At 33.3% G+C, this 22,455-nt stretch overlaps 1 protein-coding gene across 1 annotated transcript in view; it reads right to left on the bottom strand.

Moving 5' to 3' along the window:
• LOC140446616 (uncharacterized) overlaps positions 1 to 19,944 on the bottom strand; it is a 61,819-nt gene extending 41,875 nt beyond the window's left edge. Inside the window, 5 exon segments of the mRNA XM_072539194.1 lie at positions 2,202 to 2,306; positions 2,469 to 2,568; positions 7,673 to 7,886; positions 13,604 to 13,826; positions 19,534 to 19,944. Coding sequence (XP_072395295.1) covers positions 2,202 to 2,306; positions 2,469 to 2,568; positions 7,673 to 7,886; positions 13,604 to 13,826; positions 19,534 to 19,944 — 1,053 coding nt within the window.
• Positions 19,945 to 22,455: the final 2,511 nt, after the last annotated feature.

Genomic DNA, 22,455 nt, shown 5'->3' with positions numbered 1-22,455 from the left:
CAGGTGAATTACTAGAATGCTTCGGAACTTTAGAAACTTCAAGGTAACTAAAGGATATCTTTAAGGAGGATGGGGCTTATGGATAACTGGGGCTTATACTAGGACACGTAGTTGTTGATGATAGTATAATATTAATTAGAGGAAAACGCATCTTTTTTCTGATTGAGCTTCATTACACAGAGACATGGCGTATGTAAGAGAATCTTTTTGTTAACTCATTCAAAACCAAACTAGTAGCCCTCACAGAGAGACGAAAGCTGGTCAGATTAGGTAAGATGAGTCTATTTCGAAAGGGACTAGTTAGAGACAACGAGGTTAAGTATCTTAAAATATCTTCTAACTTTAAGATAACATAAAGAACTAGGAATCCTATAGGGCTACGAAACGATGAACTGTTTTGAGAAACCTATCTTACATAGGTGTGTTGTTGATCGACCAGGCCTAAAACCACTTTGATATTCGCCAAAAAGCTCCTCTGAATATTCACTCAGGCGACCATATAAAATACTCGAAAATATTTTGTATGCTGTATTAAGGAGGGTTATTCCCCTATAGTTTCTACATTCTAATTCATCGCCCTTTTTGTGTAGCGGGCAAACGATCCCAATACACCACTCTTCTGGGATTTGTTCCCCATTCCAGGATCTCTCTTTGTGGAAAACATCTTAATCGATTATACAAAGAATATTAGTTTAAGAAAAATCCACAGGATCCACTTCAATAGGCTTATCAATCAGGGAAGATAAGAAATGCTACTAACACAATCTGATGTAAAGACTCGTAAGGAGCTTACACTCGAAATAATTAGCCTTGTAGTATTCTTAAACATTGAGTGTGACATCGACAATACTTCTATTAGATGTATAAGTAGTGTACTAATGGAAAAAGTATTAAATGGCACCCCATGCAGGTGAATTACTAGAATGCTTCGGTACTTTAGAAACTTCAAGGTAACTAAAGAATGTTAAGGACGAGTACTGGGACTTATACTAGGACAAGTAGTTTTTGATGATAGTATAATATTAATTAGAGGAAAACGCATCTTTTCTCTGATTAAGCTTCATTACATAGAAACATGGCGTATGTAAGAGAATCTTTCTGTTAACTCATCCAAAACCAAACTAATAGCCCTCACAGAGAAACAAAAGCTGGTCAGATTAGGTAAGATGAGTCTATTTCAAAAGGGACTAGTTAGAGACAAAGCGGTTAAGTATCTTAAAATATCTTTTAACTTTAAGCTAACATAAAGAACTAGGAATCCTATAGGGCTACGAAACGATGAACTGTTTTGAGAAACCTATCTTACATAGCAGAACATGATGACACTAGAATTTATTTTTTACGAAAAAAGTCATAACATCTAAGAAACAAGATATATCTTGCTCCAATGGAAATTTAATATGGTTTGCTGACAAATAAAAGTCTGCAAAGAAATTATGGATCTTTGAACAGACAACAAAATGAAGAATTTTGTGGACTTGCTCAATAGTAGACAATTTTTGCGTTACACACGCAAAAGAGCAAGGTTTATGAATATTTACATATGCTAACGGTAAATAATCAAACCCAAAACCTAAATCAAAACTAGTAAGTAATTGGTCTTCTTAACTAATTGGTACAAAACAGTATAATACTTTTATATATGTGCCGTGGTATAAGAAGTTACAAGGGTACAGAAAAGCAGTTTAGCTACCATTTTAAGATCATGTTGGTCCTAGAACCGTTCTGTGTCACTTAAAAGGCTGCAAGGGTTGAGGCACAAAAGTAGCTGCACACATGCTGTAACACAACAACAAACACATAAAAAGAAACCAATAAACGGTATTAATAGGAGACCCTCCACCAATTTGACAAACTTCAATGAACTAGACATAAAAACTGCCACAAAAATAGTGATTGAGTACTGTTTCAGATATTACCTATATAAGTCAAATAAGATATTGCCTTACGCATCATTTATGATTCACTGTAATTTAATGTGATTCCCCTAGTGACCTAAGGCAGAAATACACCGACCAAACAAAAATTAAACCAAAAAAGGCCCTTAAAACTCCCAGCAAAGAAGCTTCTGGCTTGCTTTCGTCGAAAGCATTGGACTTACCAATAAAATGTAATGGAAGAACCTGGTACAATACAATGGTCTTACTATTAAGTCCCAGAGACTTTTGTCTCTTGCCTGAGAATAAAAAAGAAGAACTTACTGCAGTTGTAATTTCATTTCCAGACCAACACATCACAGCCAGTTGTACGAGGACACAACTAAAAAATTCCATTTGAGCAAAAAAATCAGGAGACGTCATGGGCACCTAAAATTTTGAAAAATATATAAAAAATAAATATATATATATATATATATTATATATATATAAATATATATATATATATATATATATATATATGTAAATATATATATATATATATATATATATATATATATATATATATATATATATATAAAGTTTACTTACAATAGAGGCAACGAACATGCAGGATGCAAAAATAAATAAAGAACATAATGTTTGTATCAATGTCACAAATGTAAATAGACTTTCTACATCATCCCGAACCCTAAAATATAAAATAAATACATTTTATCACATTATATCACTTAGGTTAGTAATTAAGTAATACTACAAAATTATTAAAGCTGAACAAGACAGCAGGCAATCTAGAATCTATAGATCTCTTGGCAATAACACATTACGATTATGAGATATGCCTCCAACCAACAATTGAAATGGACCTTCTCAGGGCCAAGCGACGAAAGGACTCGGACTAAGCATCCGAATCTGCTAATTAGGTATAGAAGGTATTAGTAGAAGTAAATGTGAGTACCTCATTGAAAATAATATCTACGTGGTCGCAAGTCAGGAAACCCATGTAGAAAACAAAGAACAAATTCTCGCTAGAGGAAGAATTCATGGCTATGATTTATTAGGTGCAACTCACCATCCAGCTATATGTTCTACATGAGACATAAATAACATTCATACGGTTACTATAATACAAATTGGCGAAATTACTGTTGGCAATATTTATAAACTTCCGGCAGTCCTGTGGCTTCCTCATGTTATTCACGCCCACCCACACCCCTCAGCTTATGTTGGAGACTTCAACATTAATCATGAATTCTGGACGTATAGGCACAGTGACCAAAACGACGAGGCTCTGCTAAACTGGAGCGAAGAGGCTGACACTTATTTATTCTTTGACGCTAAAGATCGGGGAACTTTTCGATCTACAGCCTGGAGGCGAGAATACAACCCAGACCTATTTGTTGTTTCCACAAATGAAAACAATCAACCATTGGCAGCTTCACATACAGTGTGTAAAAGCCAAATGGAATAAATTCATTATTTAGGTTACTGTACATATTTATAAAAAATCCCGAAACACGTCAAATTTAAATTATAACTTGACATTCTTTAACGTGAAAATGCAACCCCTACCTTCAACCCCCTTAGAATGACAGGTACAACCCACAATTTTTAAAATAGGAAGTATAGGCTTCTGATATATCGTTTGAAAGGTCTTTTCATTCTCCATTCAAAAATGTGGTAGCTTTCAAGTTTATTAAGATTAATTAAGATAAAATAAATTAAAATCATGTGGTTACCGAAATTCGCTAAAATATACTCAAAACTTATTTCTAGTTTAGATCTTGATAATGAGAAAGTGAACAAAAACCATAGCAATGTGGTTTTTAGATGGTAACCATTAAAAAACTTTAAAGAATTTCCGTGGCAACGTTATTTTAACACGCATTAGTAAATTGTTTTATTTAAGTTGTCAGTATTTTAATTTAAGTAAAAAGTTCGTTCAATTCAATTCTGAAAAATGGTTAGATTAACGGAAATGCATAAAAAAACAGTTTTACAAATGATTGATTACGGAGATATAACCCGAACACAACAGGAAGTAACTCGCCTATTTCATGAGAAATTCCCTAATTTCCGTCTATATCCCAAGGAACTATAAGTAAAATAGAGAAGCAGTTTCGCGAGTTTGGTCTTGTAAGGCAGATAAAAAAAGCAGCTGCTAATGCACTGAGTAATGAACTCAAATTAGATGTGTTGCTTGAGTTTCAGGAAAATCCACATACCTCGAGTAGACAGGCATTCACTACATTCAATGTTAGCCATACATCGATAGTAAACATATTAAAAGAAAATAAATTGCATCCCTATAAGATGATACCTACTCAGGAGCTCATGGAAGACGATTTTATTAGGAGTTTTTTTTTTGTGAGCAAATGGTGGACATGTTGGATAACAATATTATCCAATTAGAAGACGTTATGTTTTCTGATGAGTGTACTTTTTCACATAACGGTCATGCTAATCGGCAAAATTGCCGCTACTGGGCCACGGAAAATCCTCACTGGATGAGAGAAGAACACACTCGATACCCTCAAAAGGTTAATGTTTGGGCAGGGATTGTAGGAAACAATATCATTGGTCCCTTTTTCATTAAGGGCAACTTGAATGGCAACAAATATTTGGCACTACTTCAAAATGATATCATTCCAAAGTTAGCAAATTTATATCCTGATCCAGGAAACCCTCAAGTTCCAGCGAATACGATATGGTTTCAGCAGGATGGAGCACCACCACATTACCAACTTAATGTTCGGCAGTACCTCGATACAATATTTCCCAATCGGTGGATAAGGAGGCGAGGATCGATTGAATGGCCAGCGCGATCATCTGATCCTACATTATTAGATTTCTTTTTATGGGAATATGTGAAGAGCCATGTGTACAAAACTAAACCTTCTGATTTAAATGACTTAAAGAATAACGCTTAAGATTAGGTCGATCACGCCTGTTATGTTAATAATGTTAGAAGACAGTTTTATTTGAGATTAGGATGTTGCCAAGACGTTCGCGGTGAACATTTTGAACATCTACTTCATTAACATTCATAGTTCTTTTTCGTGTTATAGATTTTATAACGTTTTGCATTACATTTTAGTTTTTGATTGTATTGTAGCGAATTTCGTTAACCACATGATTTTAATTTATTTTATCTTAATTAATCTTAATAAACTTGAAAGCGACAACATTTTTGAATGTAGAATGAAAAGACCTTTCAAACGATATATCTTCTAAGGTGGTTAAAGGTAGGGGTTGCATTTTCACGTTAAAGAATATCAAGTTATAATTTAAATTTGACGTGTTTCGGGATTTTTTATAAATATGTACAGTAAACTAAATAATGAATTTATTCCATTTGGCTTTTACACACTGTATAGTACTTCTAAATTTTCCACATAGCCAACATAGACCAGTTGTAATAGAAGTTGTTATCAAAATACCAATAATATTATCTTTCCCTAGACATAGGGAAAACTTTCAAAAGGCAGACTGGGCGACTTTTACTGAGAGGTTGAACAAATATCTGGGCTGGATTACCCTAACACGTGCAAACATGAGATTTGTTGGCAGAGTTATCTCTACAGCGAAAAAAACTATACCCAGAGGATACCGTAAAGTGTACGTCTCAGGATGGGATAAAAAAATGTGAGAAATTGTAATAAGAATACAACGAAGGCCAAGACCGAGAAATTGCGGACAAACTACTGCACACTTTGGATGCAGCCAGACGACAAAAATGGATGGAAACTGTGGAAAAATTAGACTTTGGTAAATCAAACAGAAAAGCATGGTCTTTACTTAAAAAAACTTAGTAGTAGCAGACTCCCAACTAAAGACAAAGTACCAATGGCTACCAACAGAAAGGCCTCCCACATTGTAGCCACCTTAAAAGCACCTAGAGATCGTAACCACACCATAAAAATAAAACAAGAACTAAAAATACTAAAGTCTGCATGCCGCCTACATCTAAATTCTCTGAATACAGACCAACTCGTTTTAGTATTAGAGTATTAGATTTTATCCAATGTCACAATCGACCTAGAGTCACCATATAATTTAATTTTGGAATGATGTAAACCCATGTATGGATGCCAAGGCCACAAATTTATTGTTAGCTGCAACTACATAAGGCACTGAGGATGATCTGATTAGATCAAAAACGTTATGCTACTGTATAAATTGTGACGACACTTTTAAAAGTTTTAACTTATGTTTTTATGTACCTAAATACAATTGTGAAGTGTTTTAACTTCTGTATGTTTTTTTAAACGATGGTTTTACAGCAAACTAATGAGATTTTCCCATTATTTTTTTTGTAAATGGAAAACTAACGCAGTGTATATCAGTATAAAGCGGAGTCAGACAGTGTGACTTCTCTTTAATATAATAATGGACGAAATAATACCAGCAGTACGTAAACGTCATGGCTACAGAATGGGGAACAAAGAAATCCAAATATTATGTTATGCACACGATGCCGCATTAATCGCCGAGTCAGAAGACGAACTCCAAAGATTAACACACATCTTTAATACAACAGTCAAGAAATACAATATGATAATATCAGCAGAAAAAACCAAATGTATGACAACATCTAATGATGGGAAAATAATAAAGCAGGAAGCAAGGTTTAGATTTCTGTGAATAGATATAACTAGTTACGGAGATGTTGAAGAAGAAGTACGACAACAACGCTTAAAAGCAAGTAAAGCAGCGAAATCTCTTAATGACATCATCTGAAAGAACAAACACCCAAGACAAGACATAAAAACAATAATCTATAAAGCAGCAATTAGACCTACATTAACATACACGGCGGACACAAGACCTGACAGATCTAAAACGGGACGACTACTAGAAACAACAGAGATGAAAATACTCCGACGAATATCAGGCAAAAGTCTGTTGGATAGGGAGAGAAGCGAAAACATAAGAAGAGCATGCAATATGGAAGACATAAATGGATGGGTGAAAAAACGGAAACAGAAGTGGAACGAACACATTAGTAGAATGGCAGAGAATAGGATAGTATGAATAGCACGACATAATTCACAAGATGGACGAAGAAGTATTGGCAGACCAAGAAAAAGATGGTGCGACAATTTAAACAATTTAGGAGGCTAATATTGAAGAAGAAGAAACAGGCTTTAAAGCCTTCATACAAGAAGGAAGAAGAAGAAGAAGAAGAGCGATTTTTTCCGACCAAACTTCATAATTAAAAACATTTGATTCATCATTTATTGTAATTTTATATTAATTGAATAAACAAAATATGTTTTTAAACTTATCAAGTCTTCTTTAGCTTGCTCTAAAATTTTATAACAATGTTTGGGCCTTATCTTAGTGTCTTATTTTTTTAGTTCTTCATGATAATGAGGGCAAAAGATCAGTAGGAAGACGCCAGAACTCGTGGCTGAAAGACCTGAGGAGATGGTTCGACCGCTCATCCGCAGAGATCTTTCGCGCAGCAGTTTCCAAAACTACAATTGCCATTTGGATCGCCAACCTTCGAAAGGAGACGGCGCAATGAGAAGAACATGATAATGAAATAATATATACGAAGAGAACTTTTTTCAAAAGACGTAGAATTATAAATGAAACTACCATGTAAGTCAGCAATATTATTTGTACACTTACAAATAGTAATCAAAGTCACTCTGTGATTTGGCTTAATTTTTTTTAGGGAAAATCGCTTCATGTATATATTATATATCCATCTAATAAAGCAAATATTTTAATAAAGTAAAAAAAAACAGTTTCATTTTCTATACAAATAAATAATATATTATAATTACTCAAAAAGTAGTTTAACGTGTTCGATGACATGTCCTAGTTCCTTGTGCAGTTCTTTCTCCACTTCTGGCTTTTCACTGTCATGCAGTAACTCCAGATCTTCGCGTAGTTGTAATTGCTTCAAACATCGTTGACGCAGTGTTATGACAACATGCCCAGCAATCACTAACTGAACTTTTAAACATCTTAGAATAGCTACAAACATTCCGTCGTAGTCTAAAATAATAAAAAAAAACATTTTGAGCAAAAATTATGAGATTTATATTTTAAATATTAAGTAGTAATGATTGTAAACTCTTATATAATAAAGAACTGACTTAACCCTTGAGTGCCCAAGAAACTAAAAGTAGCTTAAATGCCTAAGCGGTGCGTTAGGAACCACAGCGAATTTTGATGTAAAATATCAACTCTTTATCAAATTATTAACAAAACTTACTTTTTATTATTATTTCAGATAAATTTAATTGATCTAGATATTACTAAATCTCTTAACACTTTGTAGTAATAAAGTACAGTGGAGGTTATATATTTTTTTAATTTCACGTTATTGGTAATTAAAACAGTTTCCATAAATTATGATTGTTGCTTTCGATGCTCACCACATAAATTTTTTTTACACTAACCACAAATTGTTTTTACAGTGGTGTTAAAAAGTCCTGCATCACTTTACCAAATACACGAAAATAGAAGTTTAAGGCATGTACCTTAAATATTTTTTAACCATTTACTATCTACATCAAACAAGCACTTAACCATAATATTATAAAATGGAAACACAGCAAAAATTTTAATTAAGAAAAAAAATGTAGTTCGGAAAATTTTATATTCAATATTACAAAAATTAGGCTATTTACAATATTGTACATCGCATTGAAGTAATTTAAACTAATTTTAATATTTAATTGACCAGCCCTTGTTTTTAATCACTAGTTCACATCTTTTGGGCATGGAATTTATTAATTTTTGCAGTTCGTCCATGGAAGTACAGTGACGCCAAGCGTCGATTACAGATTTGATTAATTTCGTTTTATTTGTGGGTTTGCTTTCGGTAATGATGTTTGATAACCTTTACCACAAATTCTCGATGGGATTGAGGTCCGGGGATTGCGCTGGCCAGTCCATCCCATCAATTTCATTACTCTCCATCCAAGCTTTAACCAATTTTGCTCTATGGCAAGAAGCATTATCATCCTGAAAAATTAATTTTTTTTCGCCAAACAGGTTTTTTCCACTACGCAACATCTTATTCTGTAGTATCTCAATGTATCTGCTAGCATTCATTATCCCAGAGACAACGTGTAGGCGACCAACTCTTCGAGCGGACATGCAACCCCATATCATACCTGAGGTTGGATGTTTAATTGTGGGAAGAACGCATTTTGGAAAAAAATTTTTCACCAGGAAATCTTTTGACGTAGGCATTTCCAGCATGATTATTAATATTGAAAGTGGATTTATCACTAAATAGTACACTCTGCCACTGCTATACTGTCCAGATTCGATGTTCCTTGGCCCATTTTAAATGGTGCAATCTTTGCTTTTCTGAAAGCAGTGGTTTCTTCCGTGCCTTACATCCTCTGAGTCCAAAACTAAGCAGTCTTTTTCTCACAGTGGAAGTGCACACGGTTACACTTGTAAGTTCAGACTACAGCTTCGTCAATTGGGTGGAATTAAGGCTTCTGTCTGCCAGGCTTGTTCTTCTTAACGCAGCGTCATCCCGAACAGAAGTTTCCTTTGGTCGGCTACTACGCGGTCTGTCGTCGATTTTTCTTTGTTAAGCCATTCTTAATTACTGTAATTACTGTAGATTGATTATAGTTTACTGCGGATGCTATTTCCCGACTAGATTTGTCGTTTTTATGGTGAAAAATAATTTCAAAACGCTTTTCGTCCGATAATTTAGTTTGTTTGGTCTGGGATAACATTTTTACCTTTTTATCAAAATTCAAAGAGCGAATAAATGTGTTAGGGTAACTACAGTGTTTATATAGTCAAAATATGTGGAAAATTTGTATTTAAGATTCAATTTAATAGTACTTTAACGACTTAATAATCACTTCATAATTAAAAAAACATTAGTAAGCATACGGATAATGCTAATTACAAGCACAAACTTAAAATGAGTTAGCGAAAATATACAAAAAACTTGTGTTAAACCTCAAAAACTATAAGGCGCTTAGGTGATGCAGGACTTTTTAACACCACTGTACCTTTTTGTCAATATTTGGTGGCCAATTCGCGTCCCTCCTCTGTTATGTTTACAAGTATTCCGCAGTTACTCAAAGCTGTTGTTACATATGAATGATGATTCGTGCATGTGGTACGCTTGTTCATGTTGTTCAGCAAGTTCATCTCCTAGTAGTAACAAAAACATTCGTCGACGAGAACGAATTTGTTTTTTCCAGCTAGAATCTTTTTCATTCGCCATTTGCCATATGACAAATTAATTCAAAGTACAAATATCTATCATATTTGTGAAGAGTCTGTCGGACCATCTAGAAGTTCTTCGACTACATGAATATTCTCGTATGAGTTTATCATTGTTGTCGACCCCACCTTTGGTCCTGTTATAATCTCCTATTAATCCTATAATAATATCATAAGAGGATTGTTATCTCCATTTTTTTTTCATAATATCGTCATTGTGTCAGAACATATATGACATCTTGGAAAGATCCTTTGTAAATGCAAATATTGATGATTGTGGAGATCTAGATTTAATGTTGAGTAATAATGGTGTACACAGTAAAAACACTGTTAAAAAAAAATGCACCGAGTATAATGTTCCAATTCATATGGCGTTCGTCGATTTCCATAAAGCATTCGATTTCATCGAAATATGGGCAGTGCTTGAATCCCTAGCAAATGCACTTATATATTCAAGATACACTAACATAATTAAATACATATATGAAAATGCCACCATGCAGATAAAGCTGGACGAAAGCACAAAAACTAATCCCATAAGACTACAACGGGGAGTAAGACAAGGAGACACTATCTCTCCCAAACTATTTACCCTTGCTCTAGAAGAAATTTTTAAGAAACTAGAATGGAACAATAAGGTATCAATGTCGAATGATCACACTTAAACTACTTGCGATTCGCAGATGACATAGTTTTAATAGCCGATAATATCCAAGAACTAAATGATATGTTACAACAATTAAATGCAGTTTCAGGAGCGGTAGGCTTAAAAATGAACTACAGCAAAACAAAAATACTGAGCCGAGACCAGACAAATATAACAATACAAAATCATACGATAGAAAATGTTGAACATGATGTATATCTAGGTCATGTTATCAAACTAGGAAAATCAAATCAAGATGCTGAAATTAAACGAAGAACACAACTGGCATGGGGCGCTTTCGGCAAATTAGCATATATCTTGAAAAACACCTCCATTCCTGTAAACTTAAAGAAAAAGGTGTATAACACATGCATACTACCAGTTTGTACTTACGGCTTGGAGACAGTAGCCCTCACCAAAAAATCTGCTAAAAAATTAGAAACAACGCAAAGAGCAACAGAACGATTCATGCTTGGAATATCACTAAGAGACAAGATTAGAAACACCGAGATAAGACGTAGAACGAAGATTAGGGATATTGTGGAAGAAATTACAAAAATGTAATGGCGCTGGGCAGGTCACGTAGCCCGATATAATGACAACAGGTGGACACGGAGAATTCTAGAATGGAGACCAAGGACGACAACAAGAAGCATGGGAAGACCTCAAAAAAGATGGGTAGATGACATAAGAACAGTGGCAGGCAAACAGTGGATTAGATTGGCGCAAGATAGAGAAAGATGGAAGCAATTGGGAGCGACCTACATTTAGGAGTGGATGGAAAATGGTTGACAAAGAAAGAAAGAAAAATAATGGTGTAACTGGTTTGTTTTTGCGAATGGTACGTAGTAAAATTATTTGCTTTGTTAGTAGATAATTGGCTAGTGAAACGGTAGTGAAAAAGTTATCAGTGTATCAAAAAATCAGTTACTATTCGAGAGCCTTGGTTTTTCTCTAGTTGGCCTCCACAATTCTTGCCAGTGTATATTTACAGGTTGCACAAATAAGAAGTTTTGGTATAAGCAGCTACCCAAATGTTAATGCTATACGGCCCTGGTTCATCAATTGTAATACATTTGTATGGCTCGAAGGCCTTTTGAGAGTTGGTGACAAACATATCCCAAATATAGAAAGTTTATCTGTTTCTTTCCTTTTTTATCGGGTGGTCTTTTCATTAAATCTCAAAAATACCGAAATTTGTTCCAATCTGTCCCTGGACATGGCTGTAGTGAAAGAAGATCGACACATAGATGTGTCAGTAGACCACATCTCTCTTTGAGACTATTTTTTTACCTCTGAGGTCACCTGGTTTGTTAAGGACACCAATAAAACAGTCCAATTCTTCTCTTGTAAGCGGAGTCCATTGTTTTGGATTAATAGGTTTTTTCATTCCAGTCGTCAAAATATATATCTGCTTTTTTATTAGTGTAACAACAAATGATGTTTTTTATTTCTGTTGTTATAGATAAATTAAATACTTCTATAAATGTATTAGCACTATTACTAAACTAAGTGATACCTGGACGAGCATCAGCTATGTTTTTCAGTAACCTGCTTGTTGAAGGAAAAGGACGACAAAATCATTACATTCCGGATTTTGCGGTTAATTTGGAGACTGCCTCATCTATGTCATGTTGATCAACTTCTGGTTCCTGGTCTGAGTACTCTTCACTTTGAATTTCTTGCCTTCTGTTTCTGAACTCACATCTCTAAGATCCTATCATCTTCGTTTTCTACATCTTCATCATAATCCATTTTCGAGTCATTATTCCAATTTTAAATAATGTTTTCTAACTCCTCATGCGTTCACGATTTTTTCTTGTCAAACTTACTTATAATAAAAAAAAAACTCAACAATCAAATACCATAATTTAGAAACGTAGGTAGGTGTCTTAGTGCGGTACGAGTACTGGCGGAAATCTAGCGCACTTTTTTCGTCGTAAAAAACAACCAACAAGCGACAGGTCTCAGCTCAGCACAAACAAAAAATAAGTGAAGAGGATTTGTTTCAATGCACATCTAGACGCGTTGTTGCCAAGTTACGCAATTAAAATATATATTAAAGAAAATTTATTAGTGGGGTTCCTGAGGTACCCCGCTTAGGCATTCAAAGGTTAATATGAGGATAATTAGGATATTGGTCAAAGTAGCTATAAAATTTTACAAAAATTTTAAAACTTAAAAAAAAAACACGTAATACGAATGCCAAACTTTAAAAATCGCGCATATCGTTAAAAAAACTAACTAGAGGAACACTTGAGGGAAGAAGAAGCAGAGACCGACTGCGAAATGAATGGTTGGATGAAGTTGAGAATGACTTTGTAGGTATTAAAAATCAAAAAGATGGCAACAAGTCGTCAGAAATCAAACAGAATGGCGACGAATTTTTGGATATATTTTCATATACATATTTATGATCATGTTGGAGTAGCGATAATCTTTTCTGCATTGCTGTAATGGCTTTAAAATAGCGTCAATGCTCACTGCGTCGAAAGCCCTGCGAAAGTCCATAAAAATAAGCATAACGGGTCTCTTATATCAGATCATTTTTGAATTAAGTTTTTGAGATATTGCAGGTGATCATTTGTACCATACCGTGAGGAAAATTCAGCTTAGCAATAAACTAAATGATTGTTTTATCATTAAAATACGATCTTTAATCCTATTAATGTCACTGCAGCTTTCAACACAACTAGAGGGTAAAAAAGTAAAGAGATCGGCGCTCCAAACCTACATTATGTAGACCGAAGCAAAGAAAAATGGAGTAACATAGAAATTCTCAATTTAAGATATAATCCTTTTGTATATTTACCACAAAAAGAGATAATAATAAAAATATATTATAGTTGATTATACTCACATGATATAACAAAAGCCCAAGTGGCAAAGCCAATATCCATAAAAGTAGCTGCTAACATACACATACCCTTTGTTTCTGCGGGGAATGGAATAACAAAGTAATACGGTAACACATCATAACAAGTTGTGTTACCTATAAAATAATTACCGTCTGTTTCTTTGTCTATAGCCATTACAGTTGATACATGAGCAGATGCGCCAACACCACAATACATACTTAGGGTCTAAAATGTAAATTGTTATTAGTTTTTACTAATTTTTAACTAAGCGGACTGCCTGCTATAGATATTGTATGTATGTACTGTAGTTATTAATATTACAAGAATATTATGGCATTTATAATAATCGTGTATGTTGCCACCGTACGAGTAATAATCAAAGCTTTCTTGCATCATTGATATAATTGTCTTATTCTAATTGTGTTTTTTTGTATAAAAAGTTTCAATATATTTCTTCGAGGAATTCGGCATGGAAGAAGATGCTGAGGTGTCTGCAGACACTAAATCAGCAAAGCGACGAATGAAATTATATCACTAGAAGCATTGTGATAGTATAATTCATCATCTAGTGAGAACAACTGGTGAGAAAAGTCAGTATTCCGTTTTTTGTGGCCATAATTTTCGATGGTATGAGCACCTTTAAAATTAAATAAATAGGCTACAAGCTACTCGTATAGTGCATTGATAAGAGTTATTAAAAAGAAGAGCCTAAAGTAGAAAAGTAAAAATTCGTACACAACCATTACAAAGCAAGTAGATGAATATGCGCACACCTGCAGATGAACAGTTTTTAATGATGGAATTTCTTTTTCATTAGAATTTTGAACGATGTGGTAAAGTCATATGAAAAGTAAAAAAATAAAGAAAGAACAGAGTAAAGTAGAATATCTAAAGTAGAAAATTTTTTTACTAAATTCAATAACAAAACCTTGAAATACTAAACAAATTTTTTATAACCAATTCTTACCAAAACACATTTATTATTAAGATCTTCTTTAACACAGTCAATAATAAAGACTTAACATCTTCCTCCGCGACTAACTCTGTTGATCCTGATGGCTCAAGCAAGATTTCTCAATACCTCATATGAGCCGTCTAGTTTCAAAACCAGGTAAGTCACTTTTTACAAATTGTTCAGAAAAAAGAAAAAACTTATAACTAGCTTGTGTTCTATTTATTTATTTTTTCAATATTTTATAGAAATTGGTCGTAGATGATTACATCCTTGACTGTGTTTTCACTTTTGACCAATAATTAGTTTTTGAAAAAAAAATATTAAATTTTGGATCTACCTGGTTTTAAAACCAACTTTAGTAATGTATCTGGTTTTGCAACCAATGTTGTGGATCTATCTTGTTTTGAAACAAACTGCAGCTGATTTATATGGATTTGAAACTAAGTATCAAGAAAAGAAGTTTTTTGCATAAGTTTGAGCTATTTATAATATTAAATTAATATATTAAATTCTTAATTTATAAAAAAAATAAAATAAAAATAAAAGTGCAATTTTTATATCTTTCATTTTGTTTATTGAAATGGAACAAAATCGACTGGTTAGATTACTAAGCCGTCTTCTTCAGTGAGGTGCTGGCAAATGTCGTCATCGTTTTGTTTGTCGTCAGCTGCCAACTGATCACCTTCTACGATCCTTTTGTAATATTCAAGAGTGTCTGCAAACCTTCAATCTTCCCCGAAATGTTTTTCCAGTAACTTCCTCACATCTGCGGCTTTTAGCTCGAAAACTGCCCCTGTTATTGTAGTAGTTTTGATCATTTAAACCTTGAAAATTACTCTCCTTCTAATAAAATTTCTTGTATTGGCACAAATCTGATCTATCTTTAATCTCTCCTTTAATAAGAACATCGTTGCCCTTGGAACTTCGTTTGAAGTGGAACCTTTTTGAAGGATTGAAGTGGAAGTGCCACTGGGCAGGAGGTCGCACCATGTCGAAGTTTGATTTCCAATCATAGTTTTAGCCATACAGTGGAATCACAGTTTCATAGTGAGAAAAAACTTCAACGTATTCAGCTGATTCAATGATCACTGGTTTTCTTCTGATATTATCGATTCTACCAAATACCCGATCGGGAGCAAAGAATGGCCCACTATAGGAAACACAAACTCGGCTCTTTCCACAGTTGCAGGAGCTTTTCTCAACAGCCAAACCGCTGTCATACTCATCATAAAATAATTTTTATTTTGCCCTCCACATCCGTCGGAGGCAAGGCGGATAGTTTTCACCGTTTCAGGAATGTTCAATTTCATTAGGCAATCAAAAACAGCAGTTGCTATTTCATTTGCACTTTTTCCGTGTTGGTCTTCTGTTCAGTAGTATATGAATACATTTTCTTTGGTTTGGTTGCATTTTATGTCACCAACTACAATGGTTAAATTGTAGATGTAGAGTTGTCTTGAGTAATAAGCGTTTTGGTCTCGCACTTTGAGTAGGACTTGATTTTTTGACAATCGAAGGATATCGTCAATAAATCGTCCCGTTTTTCTTTTAAAAGCTGATAGAAAGCCTTTGTTTTTAACTTGTGCACTTTCTTTTACGTTATTAAGTTTGTTTAGGTTTGTACGTCATCAAAATGCTTAATTCTTTCATCCAAGGAAAGGCATCAGTTCTTAAGCTAGCAAATCCCAAGTTAAAATTTGTATTACAAACATATCTAAAATACGATTCTTTTACTCGGTCCTCCTCTTGGGTCTCAGCTTTGTAGAGCCGCCACATTTTCTTAATGTTCAGATCTGAAGTCAGATACTGACGAGAAGTAGTTTTGGATCTACAATAATGGCTTTCGCGTACATTAAACTTTTTAATAAAAGTGATAATTGATTTTCTTTTTCCTAAAAATAAATTGCGGTACCGATTGCCGCCCCTTTTTTCTTGTGGCAGATCACCGGTGTTATGACTGCGAAAAATTTAGTCAACAACTCAAACAAGGTGGCCAAGATGAGACAACAGCTGCTGTTCGTAAGAAATATGAAGATCATCTTCCCGACGCTGACATGAGGTAATAAAAAGAAAAATAACAAAATATCAAGTAAATTATCAGTCGATAAAACCAAAGTTATTATGATTGACTTACAAAAATGTCTTCCAACCCTAACAAATTTACAACCCTTTACCTGACAAATACTCAAAGCTTTTATTCCGTAAAGTTATGAACATTAAACCTGACAATTTATGATTCCACCACAAACAAGGCTTACTACATGCTGTGGGACGAATCGAAAGCTGGAAGGGGTGGACATGAAATTGCTTCAGCATTATTGAAGTAGAGTGAATTTGTTCTTTCACATTCTACGGTAGAACATTTAATTATGTGGTAGGATAATTGTCAAAGCCAAAATCGTAATATAATGTTATTTTTAGTTACCTATGGCAAATAAAAATATGTCCAAATTTAAAAATAATAGACCACACGTTTTTGTTAAGAGAGCATACCCACATGGAGGCAGACCATGTTCATGGTTTAATTGAAACGACATTAAGAATACAAGCAACTATAAAAATCGTTACGCCTTGGAACTGGCAGCCGTTAATCCACTCTACCGGTGCAACTGTGTTACCATGTATTGGCAAAAAAAGAAATAACGAAAAACAAGAGTTTCTCATTTTAACTGTGATGCACTTTCAAATTCGCGCTGCGTCACCGTTAACAATTTTTTATAAAACAAACTTTACAAACCAAAAGTTTGAATGTCTCAAGATCAGCGAGGACACAATTACCATTCCCTGATCAATTACCAAAATCAATTAAAAACATATGAACATTTATTAAAGCTTTGCAAGTGGATCCGGGTGCAATTTCATAATTTCTACCAACAGTTGTCAATTATTTCAAAGCAGCAAGCAGCTGCCAGTGACAGCGACAACTAAAGTTAACATATTTAGGTTTTATATATTTTTTACTTAAGGAGGTATTTTTTTGTTCCAAACATTGTGATTTGATTTTTGCATTTTTAAATAGGGAATATATTATTTTTTTAATCACTTTTTTTATTTTGCGTTTTTAAAGTCGTAACTACCAATATCATACACCAGGTAAAATAATTTCTTAACAATACTAATATCCAGTAATAGACTTCCATTTGTGTAGTATAATATACCAATAATTTTGACTTCAACATAATGGAAGTACAACATTTTTTATAGTTTTTTGACTAGTCTGTATGTTTTGCGCTTTCTTGCAAATGTATACATTATGGATATACGATATACGATGGATAAACCAGCAAAGTCGACCAATAGTTAGAAAAACGTACATTTTACTTAATATATACAGGGTCCTTAAGTAATTGTACAAACAGAAACTGTAGATTCTGCACTTTAAAATATTAAGATTTAAGCCAACTTGCTTTTATAAAATGTTGATATTAAGAAAGATACAGGGATAAAATTTAAAATTTTTCGCTATAACTTTTACGTTTGTAAATATTTTTGGACAAAAGTTTACAGTTGGATGCTTTTGAGTAGGATAAATTATAATTTTATACTTACTTTAATGTAACTAATAGAGGGCACCACATATGACACATGTGTGGCATAAATTTGTGCTTAAGTTTTTTGCTCTTTAAGTTGTGTTATAAAATATAAAAGATACATTATTTTTACAAAGAAAAGGTATATTTGTTAGTAACCTGAAAATTAAACCGTTTTCGAGATAAATGCATTTTATAAGTCAGCTGCACAATAATACTTAGTTTGATATTTGTGCGGTAAAGCACTGAATACCTGTAGATAAGCATAATTTATAGTTTATTCTTATAAAAACAACTCAAAGATGATAATGTAATATCACAAAATGCTTTGTTATGGGTGCTAAATATCTTATTGAAGAAAAGATATTTCATCTTCTTCTTTAGGTGCCGTGTCCGTATTCCGACGTTGGCCGTCATCATGTATACAATTTCCCTTTTCTATCGCTTCTTAAGTTTCTATAATGGCGTTGTATTACTTTTTCTCTATTGTAAAATGCTAAAAACCCAAAATATGTGGTTTATGCATGATGGTACACCACCACATTCTAGAGAGAAGGCAGTCAGAACATAGTTAAATACAACTTTTCTGAACATTGGATTGTTCGTGGTAGTCATATTCCTTGGCAATATGGTGAGATATTGATATAATTCTTTAATTGTATTATCTTTAATTCTTTCGTTGCCTGGAGTAATTGCCTTAGATCAGAATTATGCAGCTGAATTTTAAAATGCGATTATCTCGAAAACTATTGAGTTTTGAAGTTATTAACAAGTATACCCTTTTTTTGTTAAAATAATGTATCTTTAATATTTTTTATTCCAAATACAGGTAACTTAAAGAGCAAAAAAGTTAAGTACAAATTTATACCACATATGTAGCATAAGTGGCGCTCTCTATCAGTTACATCAAAGTGTGCATCAAATTATAATTTCTCATACTTAAAAGTACCCAGTTGTAAATTTTTATACATAAATGTTTACAAACATGAAAGTTATAGTGAAAAATAAAATTTTAATTTTGCACTTTAACACCCTGTATCTTTCTTAATATCAACATTTTATGAAAGCAATTTGGCTTAAATCGTAATATTTTAAAGTTTAGAATCTACTGATTGTTTTTGTACAATTACTTAAGGACCACCCTGTATATTATTGTTTTTTGAACATGAATGTTTACTTCAATATGCATAGAAACATTGCATGTTTGTAAATATGTGGGTAAATGGGACATTAAAAACCCTTTCAACTGGATGTCACACGATATTTCGTTTTAATTAAGAATTTTTAAGTCAGAGGTGAGTAATTTTAATCAAAACGTGTAATTTTGTAAATAAAAAATGAACTTGTTTTTTCCAAAAGGGTTTTTCTAAAAAACTTATTAATAAATGCAATAATTGATATATTTCATTAATTTAAACTGTGTTATGACAAGAGTATTTGTACTTACTAAAAAAGCAACAGTTGAACTGATCTTCATCTCAGCTGCATATAAAGTGCTGGGTCCATTTTCATCAAGAGATGTATATTTAAATCTATCATCTTGTAAATTATTTCGGATTTTATTAACTCTTCGTTGACAGAAAACATATATACTTAGTTTTATCATGCCCAATGTATGAGTTAAGCACATTCCGATATAGCTCAGCAATTTGGAAATATTGTTAAGCATTTCAGTAAATATCATATACTCATACACTACGAATGCGAAACCAATAAAATAAATAAAGAATACATACAGATAATATACGAAACGTATGACCAAGTTAATGTTTTTTCCTGGACGTCCAAGTCCTGCAACATATTTAACTACGTCATTGGCTCGAAAAAAATTGTCGGCATAACCATACTTGAGAGCCATTGCTTATATTTAAATATGACTTTTTATGTGACTTTTTTTCTGTATTTATACAAGTAGATTTTATATAATTATTAGGTTAACTGTTTATCATATGTAATTTTAGGGTCTTTTCAAAAGTTTTGTGTTTTGTTGGTTATGTGTTTCTGTCATTGGCGTACAGATTTGGAAACAATAAAAATTTAAAAATAAAACTACATATTAGTAATAAAAAAGTAATTATTATATCTTAAAAATAAGTATAGTAATTATAATATGATAGAATGATTTCTTCTAATCTAAGAAGACTATAAAAAATGAATTGGTGGATGTTATAAGATGAGAAGGTTTACTATTCATTGCAAAAATAAAAGAGAAGAATGGTGCAGCATGAAGATAAAATAGTAAGTTACAATAGAATTTGACTTTTAGAGATGTGTTATCTAGCCTTGAAAGTCCACTGTTGAACTTAAACCTCTTGATCGTGTTTCCAATCCCATCTATTTGCGTCGATCTCATCCAGTTTTTATTTAGTCTTCTTAAATCGTCAGTCAATCGTATAGGTGGTCAACAGACGTTTCTCTAATCTTTAATCTTCATTCTAATAATCTCTTTTTCCGACGCCTCTCTATCATTCTAACTATGTGTTCTGCCCATCTCCATTTTAGTCTGTCTATCCTTTCGATGAAGTTAATCACCATGGTTCTCTTGATCTCTGTTTTGTAACAGAATTATTCTTAACATGGACCACTCCATGTAATTCTCCGTGTAATTCTCAATTTGGCAGCTGAAGCTTTTGTTAAGGTAAGGTATGTCAACACTAGTAGAACGCATTGTTCAAACACTTTTCTTTTCAGGCAAATGGAAAGTTTTTAAAAGTTTGTCTCAGTTTTTCAACCGTTACCCACCAAAGACCAATTCTTCTCTTCAGTTTATGGGTCTAATTATCCATTATTATTTCGTGTCCTCGGTATTTATATTTATGCACGAGTTCTTTTTTTGTCCACCAATACTGATGTTCTGGTTGGGTACCAAATGTGTCAGTATTTTTGTTTTTCTTCTTCTTCCTCTTTATAAGCAATTCTGCTTGTTCATTAGCGAATTAATACCTCTATTGAAGATTGTCACTCCATATTTTGCGCCGTCGTACGATACTTCTTCTGCCGATTGCTGCCGGTGACTTATCCCTTGCTATTTTTACGATACAGGTCTCCCCCATTCTACTTATGTGGTTATTCTATTCTTTTTTCTTTTTAGTGTCCATTGGTTTATATACTGTACGTTACATTTTCTTCTAATGTCTTCACTTCTCTTTCGATCTCAACGAATTTCCTGTAATTCTTGTCAGTACTCTCATTTCTGCCGTTTTCTGTAGTTATTTGTGGCTGTGTCGGGCCTTGTTTCAGAACCATAAGTCATTATTGGTCATACACTGACTTTATACATCAATTCTTGACTTCATGTCAGTGTTAAGGTGTCTGTTTCGCCATATAGTATTATTAAGTTATTAAGTCATCCTGCCAATATATTTACTTTTTGTACCTGACCTCTCACTTCTTTGTATAGGTCTCCATAGCTGGATAGTGTACTTGTTCAATACTGATGCCATCAATTTCTATTTTACATCTGGTTGGTTCTTTGCTAATTATAATTGTTTTAGTTTTTTGAGATGAGATTGTCAAATTAAAATATTTTGCTTATATTAAATCTGTGGATCAGTCTTTGCAGACTATCTTCATATTGGGCTATCAATATTGCCTCATCTGCGTAACAGGGTACTTTTACTTCTTTGTTCCCCATTCTGTGTCCTCTTCCTTTGTTAACGCTTTTGATGATTTCGCCCATGATTAAATTGAAGAGCATTGTGCTGAATGAATCCCCGTGTCTCATTTCGCTGCCTTTCTATAGGTTTTGCAAGTTGCCCATCTATTCTGACTTTCATTTTGTTGTTTTGATAGATGTTTTCAATAGTTTTATAATATATAGGGGAACTTCTTTATTATACAGAAGATGGATTACATCTTTAAGTCTTACTCTGTCAAATACTTTCTTTAAGTAGATCAGACACAGAAATACTGGTCTATATATTATACTCTAGTGCTTTCTTACTTATTTGCTTTATATTGAATATTGCATCTGTACACAATTTTCCACTAGGACAACCCTGTTGCTTATCTGTTAAACTCAGCCCCTAATTCATTAGTTCTTGTAAAATTTTAGTTGTAAGTTCTAGGGCAGTATTAACAAGTTTATACCTCTGTAGTTTTCTGGCTGTTTTTTTATCTCCTTTTTTGAATAGTAGAATTAGTTCGTTCTCCATTCTTCCGGTATCTGATTGAGTTTTAAAATCTTATTAATTAAGGTTGTTAATTGTTCTGTCGTTACTGCCACACAAAATTTCAGTAATTCGTTTAGTATCCCGTCTTTACTTGATGCTTTTCTGTTCTTCAGCTTTACAAATATTTTACGAACTCACTGTATATTTATATATCCGGTATATGTATGTATATTCCGGTTCTAGCGTCGTTTGTTTTT

Source organism: Diabrotica undecimpunctata, chromosome 7 (genome assembly GCF_040954645.1).
Source record: "Diabrotica undecimpunctata isolate CICGRU chromosome 7, icDiaUnde3, whole genome shotgun sequence".
NCBI classification, from domain to species: Eukaryota; Metazoa; Arthropoda; class Insecta; order Coleoptera; family Chrysomelidae; genus Diabrotica; species Diabrotica undecimpunctata.
This window is presented reverse-complemented; position numbering and strand designations above follow the sequence as displayed.